The sequence below is a fragment of the Pyrgilauda ruficollis genome, unplaced genomic scaffold, assembly GCF_017590135.1.
Source record: "Pyrgilauda ruficollis isolate IOZ18807 unplaced genomic scaffold, ASM1759013v1 scaffold50, whole genome shotgun sequence".
In the NCBI taxonomy this organism is placed as follows: Eukaryota; Metazoa; Chordata; class Aves; order Passeriformes; family Passeridae; genus Pyrgilauda; species Pyrgilauda ruficollis.
In genome coordinates this window covers 8,928,645-8,946,810 of record NW_024526600.1, presented here as the reverse complement: position 1 = coordinate 8,946,810, position 18,166 = coordinate 8,928,645, and the positions used below count along the sequence as shown (strand labels likewise).

The 18,166-nt window shown below is 43.0% G+C and overlaps 1 protein-coding gene across 2 annotated transcripts in view; it reads left to right on the top strand.

The window, feature by feature from the left end:
- The window catches only part of EPHA3 (EPH receptor A3), a 182,673-nt gene extending 177,816 nt beyond the window's left edge, over nt 1-4,857 (top strand). For both annotated transcript variants that reach the window (XM_041480246.1, XM_041480245.1), the window contains exon 17: nt 928-4,857. In XM_041480246.1, the coding sequence (XP_041336180.1) occupies nt 928-1,033 (106 nt within the window). In that variant the 3' untranslated portion in view covers nt 1,034-4,857. The remainder of the gene's footprint in view (nt 1-927) is intronic.
- Nucleotides 4,858-18,166: the final 13,309 nt, after the last annotated feature.

Sequence of the window (18,166 nt, the reverse complement as noted above, 5' to 3'; positions counted from 1 at the left end):
AATCACTCAGGAGCTGAACTCCCTCCTGCTGTGCTTGGAAGTGAGCAAATGGCAAGTTTATTACATTCTAAATGCAATCCATCTTTGTTCCAGTGACAAGTAGGAGTAGGGTAATGTTCTCTCTGCACCTGAAAAGGCATCAAGTACAGTTAAAAATTTAATGCCAAAGGAAATCTTAATTCCCAGTTGGGCTGGCTGGATACACAAGTTATGGAGAAGTATGCAGCAGCTGTGCTACCAACAATTAAACACATCAATGCCATTAATTAGTGTATTACTGCATCTATAAAAAGGGTGCTAATGGCTTTTTGTAACAATTACCCTTTGGGGACAGGGTAGAAATCCTCTAGGAATGCCCAATTTCCTGTGAGCCCCTGGTTAATTAGCCCTTCACAGGTGTTAAGCACCTCTGTGTTGCACAAGGAACAATGAGATCCTGGACAAAGAGGAGGGGAGAACCAGGGCAGACCCTGGAAGCTTGGCCATGGACTCCTTCACCTCAGAGCTGATGGCAGAGCTCAGAGAACCTTTCAGAGGCCAGTGATGTGTCAGCAGTGCCCAGGAAAAGCCACCAGATTGGGGGGGATGGAGATGTCAGAGAGGCTCAGCTGATGCAGCAGGGACCCCCTTGCTCCAGAACCCCAGTGCTTACATCACCAGAAAACTATTTCATTGCCTTTTCTTCCATGTTTTCTTCCACAACAAGGCAAAATGAGCTTTCACTCTATTTTTCTGCACCCCCCTTGTGTTTTCAGGCGGTTGCTGTCGGTGTTTTTTTTGCAGCAGGGCTTGTGTTCCAGCAGTGTCCCTGTACCTGGAGGCTCCTGCAGTGCAGCAGTGTGAGATGGGCAGGTTCATTGCTGCTTGCTGGGCTCAGAGCTGTGAAACTCGAGTGTCCTCACTCACACGCCTCCTCTTTTTTTCCAGTGACATGAAGAAAGTTGGCGTCACAGTGGTGGGCCCTCAAAAGAAGATTGTCAGCAGTATCAAAGCTCTAGAAACTCATACAAAGAACAGCCCTGTTCCTGTGTAAGGTACCAAAATGATGTTGCTCAGGAGAGGAAAAAAAAAAAAAGGAGCAAAGTTGCATGGCAGGTGAAAAGTGATGGCTGACAAACGGCAGAATTTAAAGGAGATCTTTGCAACAGCTTTGGAAACGCAATGGTTGAGATTTCAAACCCACAAGACACTCAAACACTGAGTATAAATGCCTTAAAAATAGGAGCAAACTTGTTTTCTATCTGTTAATCCTAAAGGGTGGGTGCTCTTGACTGACTGTTAATGCAGATAGTAAATATCAAAAGAAAAAAAAAAAAAAACATGTGAAAAATCCTTCCAAGTAAAAACCAGTGTTACTAAAACCTAGAGCCATTTGAATATTAAATGACTGAATAACAGAAAAAACCCATGGACATAAAAGCTGTGTATTTGATCTATACAGCAAACAAGAAGAAAGAAAGACTTGCAGTATTTTTATACAGAAGAGATCTGTAACAGGTATTTTATTTCTTTAAAAGCAAGGAAAATAGAGGACTATACCTCACAACCTGTCTGGCCATATTTACTATAATGTCATTGTAACATGCTATTTCAGCTTCAGGAAGGAACACAGAAATAAAGTTTGTAGTAACTTTGAGTTAGTTGACAAAAAATTTTCACCATTATGTTAGCTTCCCTAACTGTGTTCATTTAAATGGAAACAAGTCTTAATTTTTAAAAGGCTTATTTATTTTCTTGTTTTGTTTTGTTTTTTTTTTCCATTATTGTTTATATTTATGCTTAAATACCTTAACCTGGCTGTATTATTGCCAAGTGCCAAATGTTATCCAAACTTCATTGGTTCAGCCTGAGAAATTGTCTGAGGGTTAGTTACTAGATGATTTTATACTCATAGCACCATGCATGGAATACAGAAGGAAAGAAAGGTGGTCTTTTTTCCAGCACTGACACTATGAAAAGCATCTGAACTTTTTTTTGGCAATGAGATTTCTATCATTTGCTGTGAGTGGTATTTCCAACCAGGCTGGGGTTTTGTCAGTGGTGTGTGCATTGATCTTTAGATCAGGATCTGCCCCAAACAGCACATCCCATTTCCTTCCCCAGGGCTGCTTTCCTGTCACAATAATGTTCTTGGTGTTCAGGAAGGAGATCTGCCAAGAAAATAGAAAAGAGGGCCAGGGTTTGTTGCATCCTGCTTTAACTGATGATGCTTTTTGGGTTCCCTGAGAAGTGACCCTTGTTTAAAAGGATGACTTGAGCTGTGAAGGGAGGCTTTGGTGTGGAAGTTTACACATGCCTGAGCTAGAAACCCCCCTGCAGAGGCACTGCCATCCTGTAGGGGACCTAAATTTTGGGCACAGCTTCAGTGAGTACCTGTTCCTTGAAAGAAAGCAGAAGGGAGCCCAAGTCTAGGGGAACGTTCACATCTCCCATTGGAAAAAGGAGACTGAAAAGTGGATTTTGAGGCCTGCACCATTTCCAGCATCTTCCAAAGAGCTTCCCATCTCCTAAGTTTTTGTTCTGGAGCACATCAGTCCCAGTTCTGAGCAGACACCACTCTTTGCTCTGAAAATGTGAGGTTTAAAACACAGTGTGAGCCATTTCTTGTGCTTCTTAATGCTCTAGACGTGATGCCAGGCACACAGAGGGCAGGCCTTGGTCACCAGGGGAAACCATTCTGCTTCCCAACTCGATATTCTGGAATCTACATTGGATTCTGATGATGAATCCCTAAAAATTCAAGACTGTGTGATGAGAGGCAGATGAAAAAATGGCACATTGTGTTTTCTCTGTGCATGCAAAAGCAGGTGACCACTTGTGCTTCCTTCTGCTGGCTTGGGTTTTGAAACTCCTTGGTATATAAGTGAGGAAAGAATCAGTTTCTAGGGCTTGTGGGGCTGAAACTGTTCTGCATGAATCCAGGACTTAAAAAATATCCAGTCACAACATTTATCACACATTGCTAAAGAGAAGGAGTGTTGGAGGCCTTTTCATGAGTGCTGGTAGTGAGCATGCTGTAAAGGACTGGGTTTGAAACACACTCACAGCATAATAATCAGTAATCCTTTCTGAAAGAGAAGTGAATGGGTTTTGAAATTGAAATTAAACACACCAAAAAAAAAGAAAAAAGAAAAATGGAAAAAGGGTAAAATAAAGCACTTAAGCAGTAAAGAACACTTCCCCTTATCTGCCCCAATCTATCATGAAATGCAGCAAGCTGGACACAAAAGCTGTTTTGTGTTGCTTAGTTCATTCAGAATCAATCTTTACTTCGGGCTGAGATTGCTCTAAATCAGACACTGTTAACGAATTTAAGCCACCAAAACCCAGTGGCAAACACTGTCTGTGTGGGGACAGCTTTTTGTAACAAGTCTCCTCAGCTTCACCCTGCTGCTGGAGCGTGGGGACAAGGGGCTGGGGTGGGGGCTGACCTCTGGGAGATGCTTCTGGGGACACAGACCCGAGTTCTTAGAGTTTTAGACACTTGAAAACTTTGCACCAACCACCCTCAATTTCCTCCTGTCGTGTTCTTGCCCACTGTCCAGGCCTGCTCAGCATAAAAGATTCAATCTCACCGAGGGGAAAAAAATATGAAGCAGCTGGGTTTTGCTTTTCTTTGCTGTTAGGAGCTGAGAGTTTTTAAAACCCGTTTGGTTTTCTCTCCCTGTCAGAAGTTGATTTGTACTGTAAGTGGCCTCTGTTGCAAGCATCCTGTACTCCCTGTCCCCCTGTACATATGTAAACATAGCAGTGTACAATTCTTCAGTGTGGAGTAGAGAAATAGAGGTCGTGTGGCCATCTGCCTGTACAGGTTATGGACATCAAGCAAAATGCAAACTGCTCATAAAATGACACGCCATATTATTGGGTTTGTACCTTTCAATATAGTTTCCATTTTATTTATTTCTGTTAACATAATCTAGTTTTTGTGCTGTAACTTAGCATCCAATAAGCAATGTATAGATGTGATTTGATTGGCAATATGTATTTACTTTAACTTGTATTTCAAAAGCATTACTTACTCATTTAGATTATATATTGTGCAATTGTAGATGGCCTCTTACTAATGTAAAATGATTTGTAGTGGAAACATTTATATTTTTATAATAAACATAATGAAAGTATTTTTTACATACTGAAATACTGAGGTGATTGCTTGGAGGACAAAGTAAATTTATTTGATTAGTGTGATAAAATTGTAATTAAATATAGATAAATCCTGAGTGTTAAAGCATGGGTCTGGAGTGAAAGCTAGATATTACCTATATTATCTATTAAAAGAAACCAAGCAGTGCAGGTTTTAACTAAACAGACCAGCATTTGTGCAAAACTGACTTACATCAGTCAAAGACTTTACTTTCTCCATGGATACTGGAAAACATCATCTTCTACAGCCTGCCTATGGGATATTGAAAAAAGCTGTCATTTATTTTAGTTGTGTCAAGTATTTCCAAACTTTTGCTTTCTTTCCTCCCTCGACAGTGGACCTATTTTCATCTTATTAATATGTTCAATCCAGTCAAAGATGTACTTTTCAACAAAATAAAATAGCCCACCACGTACTGTAATTTCACCCCATGATCATTTCTTGCCTCTGAGTATCTGTATTAGATAATATTTTGCCCCTGTTTTGTTATGTCCCTGCCATGTTGTTTCTTTGTGCTTCACCCAAGTACAGGGTCTTTGAAAATGCCAACATACACAACTCAGGAATCCTCTTCCTAGGAAAATAGGAATGGTTTTGATGCTTGCCAGTTTCTTGAATTTTACAGGTTCTTTCTGTACCATAACTGATTTTTGCATGCTTTTGTATACTACTCTGCTTACTGGTGCAAAACAATGAATGATATACCTGTCCTGGAGTCTGTAAGTTGATAAACTTTATGAACGTGGATGCAGCATACCTCTTTTTTGGGGTGGGGGTGGCATTCTGTCTTGGTGTGTTCAACAGCAAGGGGAAAAGAAACAGGGAAAGTCACCCAGAGCTGGACTTGTCCTTAAATGACCACAGCTGGACTGGAAGCCCCTTGTCCTTCCTGCCACCAGAATGCTTCATGCTGTGGTGCATGAATGGTGTCATTTTACCTTCCAAACAGGGGGTTTGATGCTGTGCTTGAGCACCAGGGCTCTGGTAGGGTGAAATCCACGCAGATAATGGTGCAAACCATTTTCTCTGTGAACAGGTTTCACCTCAGCAGTTGTGTTGCCCCAGCTTGTGTCTATCCCTGTGGCACTGCTGGTACATTATATTTGCTCTGGATCCTGGAGAGCACGGTGGCTATTGGTGTTTTTATTGCTTTTACTGTAAAATGGTATTAGTTTGATTAATTGATGTAGCCAGCTCTGGAAGGGCAGCAGGATGCACTCACTTAACAACAGCAGGACAAGGAACTGCCTGGCAGCTCCCACCACCACAGAATCCCAGAATGTGCTGATTTGGAAGGGACCCATCAGGATCATCGAGTCTGGAGAGGTAAATTGCTGATAATCACTTCCCTCAATTCAATATGCCTGTTGGGGTTTGTTAGTGCTGCCCAGGTGGTGTTTTTCCACTCTGCATTTCTTCCCAAGAAGAAGATATCTGCTCCAGATATCTGGACCATTAATATGGTCCAGATATCTGCTCCATTAAGAGCCCAAGCAGTGCCAAGTGAAATCAGAGAATTATTTCTGCTGTCTCACACGTGCCACCCCTGTTAATTTGTGTGGATATCCATGCTATTGACTTCTTTTCATTTTCTGAGCTGCTCTAATGCCTCAGTTTCTTTCCAAGCCATCACTGCCTGGTCAGTAATTCCCTGTTTAATGGCTGTGCACTCAGTTCCTTTTTCAGTCCTCGGTCCAATCCTTTGGGATTCCTTAATGAACTTTACTTTCCCAATTTAAAAAAATTATTTATTTTAAAGATATTTCCCTCAGCTTGGATTCATTCCCGTGTACAAACAGGCACATGGTGTTCATGAAGTTTTCTCATGCCAAGGTGAACAGCACAAACACAAAGAGCAGCTTTCCCTTGGCTTCCTCATGATCCTTTTCAGATGGCCACAGAACCTCTGGTAAATGGAGAGTGCTCAGTACATGGGATTTTTCACTCTGCTTTCACATTAAAATGATTTCATAATAGCCCATATTTCCCCAGTTAGCTCATGAGAATGTCAAGGGGGGCAGCACCAGAAGTCTCAGTAAAGACAAGATAAATCACATCCACTACTTTTTAGATTATCCTGCCACAGAAATAAATTAGATGAGTCTGACAGGATTTGTTTATTCTTGACAAATCTGAGTTGGTTTCTTAAGACCTTGTAATCCTCCAGCTGCTATATATATTTATATATAAATATGTAAAATCTTTCTGGGTATTTGAGGTTAGCATACCTGCTCTGGAATTGCCTGGCTCTGCTTTTCTGCTCTCTTCAAAGCTCAGGATGATCTTTGCTCCTCTCCAGTTGCCTGGGCTCCAGGACTTCTCCAGGAGAATAGCCAGTACTTGGACCAGTCCCTGGTTGCTATAATCTGTGCTATAAATAAATAATAAATAGAAAAATATAAATATATAATAAATGCTATAAATCCCACAGACTCTGAAATCCTCAATGAATCAAACACTTTTGACTGTTAAGATTCCTAATTATGAAACAGAAATAAAATGCACCCAGACAAATACTTCAGTGCATGACCAGGCTCTGCTTTGAATTTTGCCATCAAGCAATGACTTAAGAGTCATCATTAAGGGAACATTTGGCTAGCAAATTCCATTATTAATTTTTAATTAGATTCAGCAACTAAGGTTCATCACTGATATATCACTTTGAAGGTAGTTGAGGTTTATTAGAAATCTTTCAATTCACTCTATTGCTCTCCATGTAAGGGGAGAAATATCCTTTATCTCCACTCCTCTTTTATCCAGTAGCCTTAGAAATCTCAGTTTTTAAGTTTCTTCAGTAAAGTGAGTGTCTACTCACTATGGATTTGCAATTAATACTGAGTTTAGCTTCCAGCCCTTTAAAGAAGTGTATGTTTGCAAGAGAGTGTGAAATCACCAGACCTTTTTATTCTTAATTTTTGGGGATTTAGGAAAGCAGGCTTTTGGCTTCTTCTCCTGCCTCAAGGCCTGTAGGAACAAAAAAATGAGTGTTTAGTCTCAATGTGTTCATGGGAGTGTAGAGTAAAACATTTTATTTTAAGGCACTGAGATGAAGTGAAGCCAGTTGAAAACATATAAATGCTAAACCCTATTTGTTTAAATGAAAAAAAAACAAAAAAAAACCAAAAAAAAACAAAAAAAAAAAAACCAAAAAAACCAAACAAAAAATCCGAAAACCAAAAAAAAAAATTGGAGATCTGGTAGTTTTGCACCAGCCTGACCAGTGGTTCCATTTTGTACTTTCTGTTCCCAGCTTCTCTCATTGTGCCTGTGGGATTTTGGAGACAGAGGAGTTGGCCCACAGAGAAATTTATTTTCTGCCTCTTTTTACCTCTTCCTCATATATAAGCTGTCCTCTTCATAAAAGGTTCTGGAGGGTTTTTGTGAAAAAAAACAGTATATCAGATACCACCAAAAATCTGTAAGGGAACACCTCCCCAGCATGGACTATATAAATAACTGTAATTAAGCCTTTCTATTCCTTCAAACAAATATAAAATAAAGATTAAAATGGAGTAAACCTCTGTCCCTGGCACCAGCCAGGAGCTGTAACACAGCTTTATCAGTTTCCTGCTGCAAGGTAAGAGATCCCATCAGAAGGAGGACAGAAGGCAGACACAAGCCTGAAGAAATCAGAGACCTTTGCTACTCCTAACACCCAAAACTGAGTGCATTCTTTCTCCCTTCTGTTGTAATTTCTATGCAGTAAATCCTCTGCTGAGCAAGTACCATGACCTATGCATTTAGACTGTAAAAACAGATATTTAATAGCACCCACACACCAAGCAGCTCCTCCATGCTTAAGGTACAGTTGGGTGATTGTGATCCAGCTCTCTACAGTGTACAGACCAGGCTCCATCATCTCAGCTCGTGTTGTGATGCATAATCTATACAAATTTATATTATTATAAACATTATGGACACAAGCAGCTCTTTGGCCTGTTCTCTCTGGCTGCCCCAACACCTACTGCTGGTTTGGATTTCAAGCACTCAGTCTGAAGTGTATTTTTGTGTATTTAGTCTGTTTTTAACCACGGCAGGCGCAGCACCAAAAAAAACCCTTCCCCCCAGTCTGCCTGCTTCGGTGTTTTCTCTGGGGTCTGTTGGGTGCCTTTTTGGAGGAACACCTTTCACAGGATTTCTTCCCAAGCCCAAGTCTTTACCTTTAGTACAGGCAATTCCTGGCTGTTCAGTGGCCTCCCAAAGAGTCCTTGCAATGATTTTGGCTGTGGCCTTTTGTTGCTAAGTGCCTGCTAGAAGGGTGCTAAAATTACAGGTTAAATAATTTGCTGCTCTCAACAGGAAGATCCTGTGGATCACAGTAGATAGTGCTCCTTGAGAAGACAGAGCAAAAAGTTTTCCATCTTGTGGGAAACCAATGGAACAACCAGTTTGGATATTTTTCTCTTAATGCTTTGGAATTTACAATCTGAAATTTAGGTCTTGCCCTTCTTTCATCCGTGTCCTCGGTGTCTGTGCAGTATCTGACTGAAAAGGCACAGAGCCAAGGGAACCAATGGTCACAAATGTCTCAGTGGCTTCCCAAAAGGGGAACTTTCAAATTTATCTGCTATTATTCGATTATTTTGTCAACAGGACTTCTTCATCCAAGTAACTATTCTTGTCACACTGTAAAACATTGAGTTTGCTATGACAGCTCTGGCTGTGTGCAGTTACTGTGATACCGAAGCTATAAAAATTTTGAAATATTCTTGAAATATTTTAAAAAATGTTTAATGATTAAAAGTTTTATGGGCTTGGATCACCAGGTATATGAAATCTGCTTGATGTTTTAGGCTAAATGTTAGTCCTGTATCTTGAGGGAGTGGTTGCCATTACTATGCAGACAAAAACTATATCTTCCAGTACAAAGGAATCTGAAAAAGCTCAGAAGGCTTGTCAGAAATTTCACCTACAGTTTGTGAAAAGCTGATTAATTTTCCAGTGGGAGAGTGAGAGGGAAAAAAAAAAAAAAGATCTGGTTTAGTCCCTGAAATACCAAGCTCAGTAATATCAGAGGCAGGAGCAGAGGACTCAGGGGAAGCATTCCTGTTTCCTTCATTTAGCCTTAGCAGGGTTTGGACACAGGGCTAAAGTTACCCCTCTCTCCAGAGATGCTGTGCAGGGCTTGGATGTGGAATGGGAGCAGTGCATTATAAATCTCTTTGCAGAACATAAGAGAGTAAGGTTCTTGGAAGAAAAATACATCGGCTCTTGTGTCATTTGAGGGTTGTGGCACTTCCAACCTCTCAGTAATTGCCTAGCTCTTTGCATTTGTGAGAAAGCAGAATGAGATGCCTTAAAAGGGGGTTCTGCATATTGTAAAAGTCCAACTGCAACTCGGAGAAGCACCCCTGAGACTTATTGCTACCATTAGAAGCTTAGAGTAATGTGCACATATTTTTCTTTTTAGGCCATGCACACTTTATCCAACCCTCAGAGGTAAAAGGGGAAAAAAATAAAAAAAAAAATAAAAAAAAGAAAAAATGTTCTGTTAAATATGGGGTGTTTTTTTCCTTTGCTTTGATCTTGCATCCACATCCCTGGCATCACACCCCGTGGTGCCACAGCCCCTGTGGATCTCCTCAAGACCACAATTTCCCTGTGGTGCTGTGATTTCCAGCACTGCTTCCCAGCTGAAGGAGGGTGTGCAGCACAGCCGTGGGGGAAGGCAGGAAGGAAGGGGAATTCACTCAGTCTGGAGACCCCAAAACTCAGCTCCAGGCTTCCCTGAGGGATACCAGCACCACTGCCCAGCCCTTGCTGGGGCACTGCCAGATTTGGCAAGGCTGAATGGTGGTGGAGTACTTCATTGAGGAAAATGCTCATCGTTGAAAACTCATTGCATTTCATTCTCTATGTGTTTCTGTTGTGCTCAGCAACATGGGAGAGCCAAGGTAGAAGCCTGACTTTGTTAAATGCCCTGTTGCCTTTGGTTCTTGTTGGGTTTGTCATTGCATTTTAGAAAATCTCAGGTCTACTTTGTAACCTTAAAACTGGAAATTTTTCTCTTTTCTGGTGAAACTTCTTAATGTGCCTTATACAAAACAGTGGGAATGATTAAATCACAGCAAAGAGGGCAACAAATACAATGAGTGGTGTAGCTGTGGAATAATTCAGAAGTTTTCACTTGGACACTAGCTATGCTCCAAAATCAGCAGCAAAGCTGGTTTGAAACCTTTGTCAGCAAGGGCTTTCAAGAAAATAATCTGGTCTGGTGTCTCACAGAAATCATTTGGAATGGCCTGAGGCAGAGAAACCTCTCAGTCTTTTCAGCTTCAGAGTTCATGATTCACATGGACTCACACAGCTCTTCCCATCCCTGTGATGCCTCAGCTTTTAGCTTTTATATTTTTCAGATTCTGTGCTGCTTTAGTGTGTGGTTCTGCCCCTGTGATGCCTCAGGTTTTAGCTTTTATATTTTTCAGATTCTGTGCTGCTTTAGTGTGTGGTTCTGGGCTTCATATGTGGGGATGCTGAGATCTCTGCACAGAGCAGGGAGACAAAACAATTCCTGCTCCAGCTGGGCACCAAGGACAAATGATCCAAATCTCAGCCCAAGAGCACAAACAGCGTGAGCTGGAGAGAGAAAAACAAGAAGGATGGGACTGCATGGGCTAAAGCTGTAATTATTGTGCAATTAACCCCAATATGCAAATGGAGCAGAACTGATCACAGTGAGAGACCCCGTGAGCACTTGTGCATTTTGGGACCATTTTGGTTCATCTTGGGTGCAGCCCTGGCTGGGCTCTTGTGCTGCCCAAGGTGGATCCATTGAGGAGATCCTTTGAATAAATCCCTATTTTATTCTTTACCTCTGCCCAGTCTCTGTTCTAGGTCAGCCTTCACAGGGCATCACCTACACCTGAAAAATCTTTGTCCTAAAAGACAAATCCCATTTTCCCCTCTCCCTGGTGTGCTGGGCACAGAGAGATGACAGCCCTGTTGATATTGCTGCTGCCTGCATCAGGGCTGGTCCCCACCCAGCGTGGTCCCTCTGCCCTGCTGCTCGTTGCCACAAAGCCCTGGCACACCGTGAGAGCCACAAAATGGGGGGAAAACCCCAAATTTCCGTGGCTCATCACCCCTGGCTTTTCCCTAACTCTGCGCTGCTCACACTCCAGGAGCAAGAGAACAACCTGTGCAATCTGCTCCGTGGGAGAACAGCTCCCACAAGGAGGATTTCCTACCCTCTGCTGTTGGATGTGACCTCCCCTGGCTAGGGGGGATTTTGGCAGCCTGGACAAAGGCTACCAGGGACTGCAGCAGGAGCTGGGATAGAGCTGTCATGGCTTGACAGCCCCGTGCTGTACTGCACTCAGGGGCTTGGTTACAACTCAATTGTAGCTTCAAGAAATTTAAGGGTATGGCATCAGCTTGTATGATTTTTTTTTTTCAGTGTTTAATACATGAAATTGCAGTAGATTTTTAAGGTGGAGATTATGGCTGCAGCAGGCCCGGATGACTTAATAAAAACTAAAACCAATCAAACAACTTGATTTTGTTGGTGAGATTTTGCTCTGTAAGTGGAAATAAATGTTTTTGCAACCCCGATAATTTCACTCTCATTTTTTCAGGCAGTGCCAAAACACTGGGTTTATATTGTTTGTTGAGTGATTTTTTTTTCAATGTCTTTGTGTGCATTTGGGCACTCAGAATAGATTTTAATATAATTGAGAGATCAAAACAGCGACACAAAAGTTAAAAATAAACCATGTGGGGTTTTTTCTGGTGTGGATTTTCTTGCCACAGTTAGAAACAAATCTACAAATATCTCTTTAGTAGATGCAATCTTATAAAATATTTTATACTCTTGCTGGCAGTAGTCATATTCGTCTTCTTAGGATATGATTCTTAACCACTATTTTAGAGAACCTGTTGAAGCAGCTGTTCAAAGCACATGGAAATTAGAGGGTGGCATCTCCAAAACCTGAAAGTTGCCATCCAGATGAATTAAACTGGAAGAAGGCCACGTGTCCTGTTGCTGGGGGTGGAAAAAAGATGCCAAGGAGGAGCCTTGCACAGCTGGAAGGCAAAACCACCCCGCCAAGGGTGCTGCTGGGGCCAAAGGGAGGTGAAATCCCAGCCTCTTACCTTTTTTCCATTCTTCAGCGAGTGGTTACATCTAGCTGTGGATTCCACAGCACTGCCCCTGGAGGATTTCTTTGGACAATCCTGATTCTCAAGGCTTTGGGGGTTTTCTGGTCCATGGAGCATAAAATCCTGAGGAGGCCAGAAAAAACCCCCAGGATTTACAATGTGGGATGGCTGCCCCCACACACGATTCCCAGAAGCCCAAAAGAGGAGAGCCTGCATATCCATGCCCACCTGCCAAGAAATGGGAAATTTCTAGGCTCGACCCAGGTGTGTAGCTGGAGTTTATATGACTTCCTGTGCTCTCAAAAATCCGTGGCTTTCTGCTCTGAGACAGTCCTCACGGCAGAAAAAACTGAGCACAGCACATCTGTAGACTTATTAGCTGCTTATCGGGTTGCTTTGGGGATGAATATTTTTAGATTTTTCATAGAATAAGTGGAATTGAGCATTTTTCTACCTAGAAAGCGTTCTCTCAATGCCAGCAGTCCTGAGCAGTGCAGGTGCAGCCAGTGGAGAACTGATATTTTTAAAGAACTTTTTAATGTGTCAGGTAGCAAACCCAACAAAACCAATCCATTTTCCTTGGTGGGCATCTTAGAGAGGATTTTGTTCTCTCCTGGGTGCAGCGTGCAGAAAAAGATTGCTCTTGTTAAAGCCTCTTGCTGGACAGAAGGGCATGAAGGTTTTATGTCACCTGTGCAAGCTTTGATGTGATGCCCTGACCCTTTTCTTTTTGTCCAAACAAGGAATTTCACGAGCTACAAAAATTATAAAACCTATCCAGAGGCAAAACATTTCTCATATAGCCTTGAACTCCTTTCCTCCTCGTGAGTTTTCTGGCAAAGAGGCCACGAAACCTGCGCAGCGTGGCAGCCCTTGGGTGCAGGGTGGCCTCAGAGGTTGGACCAGAAATCCCATCAGTGGTGTGCTCACACTGCAGCTGTTTCTCTGAAGGTCTTGTGAAATCCCAATTTTGCATCCCTGTGGTGTGGATTGCACCTCAGCTCCACCTCAGCTGCAGTTTCTGAGGGAAAATCAGCAGCCTGTTTGTTACCTGCGAGGGGCTGGTGCACTGCCCGGCCACGGGAAGGCTGAGAGCATCAGCTCCTGTTTATTAACTGAGTGATACCACATGTAGAATCACTGCATGGTTACAGAACTGCCTGGGTGGGTTGATCAAACCAGCAGGGCTTTTCCTTTGGTTTAATTCCCATTAACTGATGAGAGTGAAAAGAACCCCAGCAAATCAGATCAAAACTAACTGGGCTGCACCCAAAACAAAACAAAAACAAAACAAAATAAAACAAAACAAAAAAGATCAACTTGTATTGTGCTTTTATCTTGTTTTTTTGAGGCTTGGATAGGGAGATGCTTGTCCTCTTTCTTGCTATTCCAAACCTGGAAGGAGCAGTGCTGCAGCCTGGCACAGCTGGAGCCCTGTGTCCCCTTGGGACTCCTAATAACTTGGGGATTTATTCCAAGGCAGTTAAGGGATTTACCTCCTTCCAGAAACTGCTGAGGAAACGACCATCTGATACAGAAGAAGTGGTTTAATGGAATGACATGCAAGAGAGAAATATGTTATAGCCTCAGGGGCCCAAAATGCATCTCCCAGCCATCCAGAAGGATATTCCAGTGCTCTTGTCCTGGACCCTGTGGCCATCAGGGAGCAACACTGGAGACCCAGAAACTTCTCCTACTGTCACAGGAATCTCTCTTTTTGTTGCAGGAGCTTAACATTTGGCCTGTGCAACTTCAGCTTTTTCCTTTTAGCATGCACATATCTTTAGGGGGAACTGTGTGGCTGAGTTTCTAAAGGGGATCAGTAGCAACTACCTGCACCTGCGTCCATCTGCAGTGAGTTAATAAAGACAGCTTGCATTTAGATATAAAAGTGTGCATTTTCCCATGCTGTAACTTGATTGTCTTCCACAGAGTTACACAAGGGACAGATCTGGTTAAAAGTAAATCCAGTCCAACCTTTTACTCAGGGCAAAACTTATATTGGGATTAATAGGTTATTCTGGTCTTCTGTCCTGTAGAATCAATTAAAAATGTTTATAAAGGAAAAAAACAGACCACCCTGGGGTTAGTGCACCTATTTTTTTATGGCCTTTTATCATGTATAGTCCTCAGCACCTGTTTAAAATGCTGTGTAATCTGAAGAGAGCTCCATTGCTGGGGTGTAAATGGAGGCTCCCCTGTCACAGCTGTGCATACTTAAAGCAGTGCTTAAAGCAACTCAGGGCAAGTGTATCTGGCTTTTTCTGATGGCCAAGCACGCCAGGACCTCCTGAGGGCTGCAGTCTGCTGGCTGGCAAAAGGTAAAATTACCCCTGATATTGTTGTTTTTTGTGCTGTCAAATTTGAGGTAAACCTAGAGCTGTCTTGGGTTGGTTTGTAAATTATCACAGGTTAAAATCTGGCTTGGAAGAGTTTTGCTGTGGCAGCTGAGAGGGGGTTCCTGGCATGGCTGCTCTGCTACAGGTGACCTGCAAGGCCCTGAGAGAGGGAAGGAATTTATTTCCAGGGAGAACCCCTTGGTGTGGGTGCCTTGGGGTGATGCAGAGACTTTTTTTGTGGCTTGAGAAGTGAGAGTTTGTGGACTGAAACCAGGAATGGTGGTAGCCTTGGTTTGTGCCCTTGCTCTTGTGTGTCCTGCCCACCTGGGCAGATATGTCCTAAGACAGATGCTTGGCTCTTCTCTAGTGTTAGCTAGACCCAAGGGCTCCTGCTTTTATGAAATGTAAGATTTTCAGGTGTGATGTCATGAGTGCTTCTAAAAGAATGACAAAACTCCTTGTAACATATTATCTGCCTGGTGGAAACAGAGCTGCCTTCTTTCCTTCAATTCCAGGCTTCCTCTTACCACCCTTTCCTGGGAAGATGGATACTGAGCTAATTTACCATGAAGATACTTCCTAAATTAAATATTTATGTGATGGCAGGGAAGGAAATCATTTTATGCTTAGGGGCAAGTTGAGTTTTAGAGGCATCTCAGAGACTAAACTGAGCTGGGGGAGCTTAGGGAGCTCAGCTTATTTTGCGCCTTTTGAGCTGCAAATCTTTATGAGTTGATACAGATTGATTTGCTTTTATTTTATTTTGGTATTTTATTCGGGCTTGGGGATTGAGGTGGGAAAGAAGTGATGCCCATTGCCCTGCTGAAGCAGCACTTTACCCAAACCACCGCTGCAAGCGGGGAGCATCATCTCCTTTATCTGCACGCCCTGAGTGTGCAGAGCTGTGCCTGCCAGAGCCAGGGATCAGGGAAGAGCTCACACAGAGGATGTGCTGGCAGACAGAAGGAGCAGCTCCGTGGTGCCCAGCCCAGGAAGCATTCCCTGGGGAGGCTGTGTGGGATCACCGCTCCTAGGATGGCTTTCCCCGCGCGCCCAGGGCATCGGCGCTGAGATGTGGATTCCATTCCAGGCCTGAAACTCAACCTCCCACCTTGACAAACTGAGCTGAGCGTGGTTTGAGGTGCAGCTTGGCTCGGCGTCACCCCTTGGTGCCCTGCTGACAGGACGTGTGAGCAGCAGAGAGCTGGGCTGAAGGGTGAGTGCTGCAGAGCACACGGCCAGGTTGTCTCCTTGCTGGTAAATAGATGGTGAATAACTGAATAATGCTGTAATAGGGGAGGAAGATCTGCCTAACATAAGGCACAAATTATGCTTCTCTCTCTCTGCCCCAGCTCAAATGTTTCAGAATCCTTTTTCTTTGCCGTAATTGGACATAATCAGTAACACAGTCAGTGACTAAAGGCTGTCTGGTATCAATTCCCGCATTCAGCAACCACAACATCTAGATTTTGAGAGAGTTAATGTTCTCTATTAGTTGATTAGTTCAGTTAATTTGTTGTGTCCCATGGTGATTGTAAAGTAAATACAAAAGGGAACTCTGTTTCAAATGTCTTCCTGCAGCTCTGTGTGTGTTATGTATGTGTGATATATGCATCTGTGTATATCTGCAAGTTATATTTGCTTGAAGGTGTGGAGAAACTGCAGTTTTCCCTGGTTTCAGAGGAAGATTCTGGCTCAGCATCTCCTTGGACAAGAAAAGGAGATGCTGAGCCAGAATCTTCCTCTGAAACCAGGGAAAACTGCAGTTTCTCCAGAAGAAGTATTCTTGGACAAGAAAAGTTGTCCAAGAATACTTCTTCTGGTCCAAAGGGAAAGACTTGTTCCATGGAGCAACTCATAAAGAGGAATGTGTGTGACTTACAGGAATTTATCTCAGTTTTACTTCTAGATATAGCCTGTGTGTCTTGCCTGGCTTTCTAATGGAAGCTCTTTGGGCAGGACTCCTCCTCCTCAGGAATGTGACCTTGTGATTAATTCATAAACTTTAATTAATAAACTTTAAAATTAATACAAATCATCCCTCCCCTTCTCCCCAGACAAAGCTCACTTCTGCTACTGCAGATGCAAATGTGACTTCTTTAAAGCACAAACCATGGGTAGACAATTAGTTGTGTATTTTCCTGTGACCTAGTGGATTAGTTATGGATTTCTGAAGTAGTTCTTTAAGTCCATCCATGAAAGACAGTGCATGTCACTGCACGAGTGCTTCTGTTACCTTTGACAAATGTTGATGCTGGGAAAGAAGCAGAGTTTTTGCAGTGGCAAGCTCTAAGGATGTGGCAGGTAGGAAGGTATCCTGTTGAGAAACAGCTTCCCAGGGTAACATTTTATTTTTCTGAGGATTCAGAGTGAACTAGAGAGAGAACTTTGTACCACTTTGGCTTTGTACCATGGAGATCCCCATGCCAGCAGCTCTGCATCTTCAGGGCAAGCTGGGGGTGTTGCTTGGATACCTGTGCTCCAGGACCATTTGCTTCCTGCTAGGCACCAGCAACTTCCCTTGGCTTCTATAACAATCTTTATTCCTGAAAACAGGCAGAGATGGCATTTCCCACTCTGTGACAGCTGTGATGAGGCTCATGATGATGGGCCCAAGTGCAGAGGGAGCTTTCAGCTTGGTGGGGAACAGCAGCTTGTAACAGTGCCATGATTAAAGTGTCAGGTTACTGCTCTTTTGTATATTAGATGCAGACTGCAAAAGATTAATGCAGGGTGATTTATCTTCTGTTGGATTTGCCTGACAGTGAGTGAGACTGTAACCAATTTGCCTGGAGCAGGGGAGCTCAGAGTAAACCCTGAAGGTTTAGGGGGGTGGACTGGACAGCCCTCTGTGCCCTTCCTTGTCTTGGGGAAGACACTTATGGAATCCTGGTCACTTGAACTCTTGAACATGAGTGTTTTGAAGCTTCAAATCACCTTTTCCACAAAGCAGAATCCTCCCAAACCAGCAGATCCCAGACCAGACTTCACCTTGCACACACTCCTGCAACTCCCCCATTGCCTGCATTTTTTATTGCTGAAAGATTTCTGAATGAAAAAAATTCTCTCTTGTTTTCTGTTTGTGGGGTTTTTTGGTCCTTGGTCTAAAATTTGCCCTTAATCCTATGGGGTGTGGAGTGTCATGGGAATTTTGTTCCTTCTGCAGTTTTTGTTCATTCTGCAGGGCACTTGCAGTTTCTAGCACTGCTGGGGGACAGCATCCTAAAGCTGGCTGCTGAGCAGGCTGGGAACACTGCTGCCTGCCTGCTGTGCACATTTTGTACTCCTGCTTGTTAAATTGGGACGTATAAATGCAGCTGCTGAGCGGGGAAGCACCGCTGATTGGCAACCAGCATTAGCCCAAAGGTCAGTGCTAATTACTCTGCCTCGTTTGGACGAGAAGCTTTGAAAGGTGGAGAAGAAAGTGTCTGTGGCATTTTCTGCCAAGGAATTGCTCAGCTGGCAGGAGGATTTCGGTGCTCATCAGTGCTGATAGACTAAGAGGTGGTACTTGTGCAATTAAGCAGGGTGGAAATATTGCCTCAGAGAGTTAACTTTCTGGGAGTAATTACTGCGGGTGTCA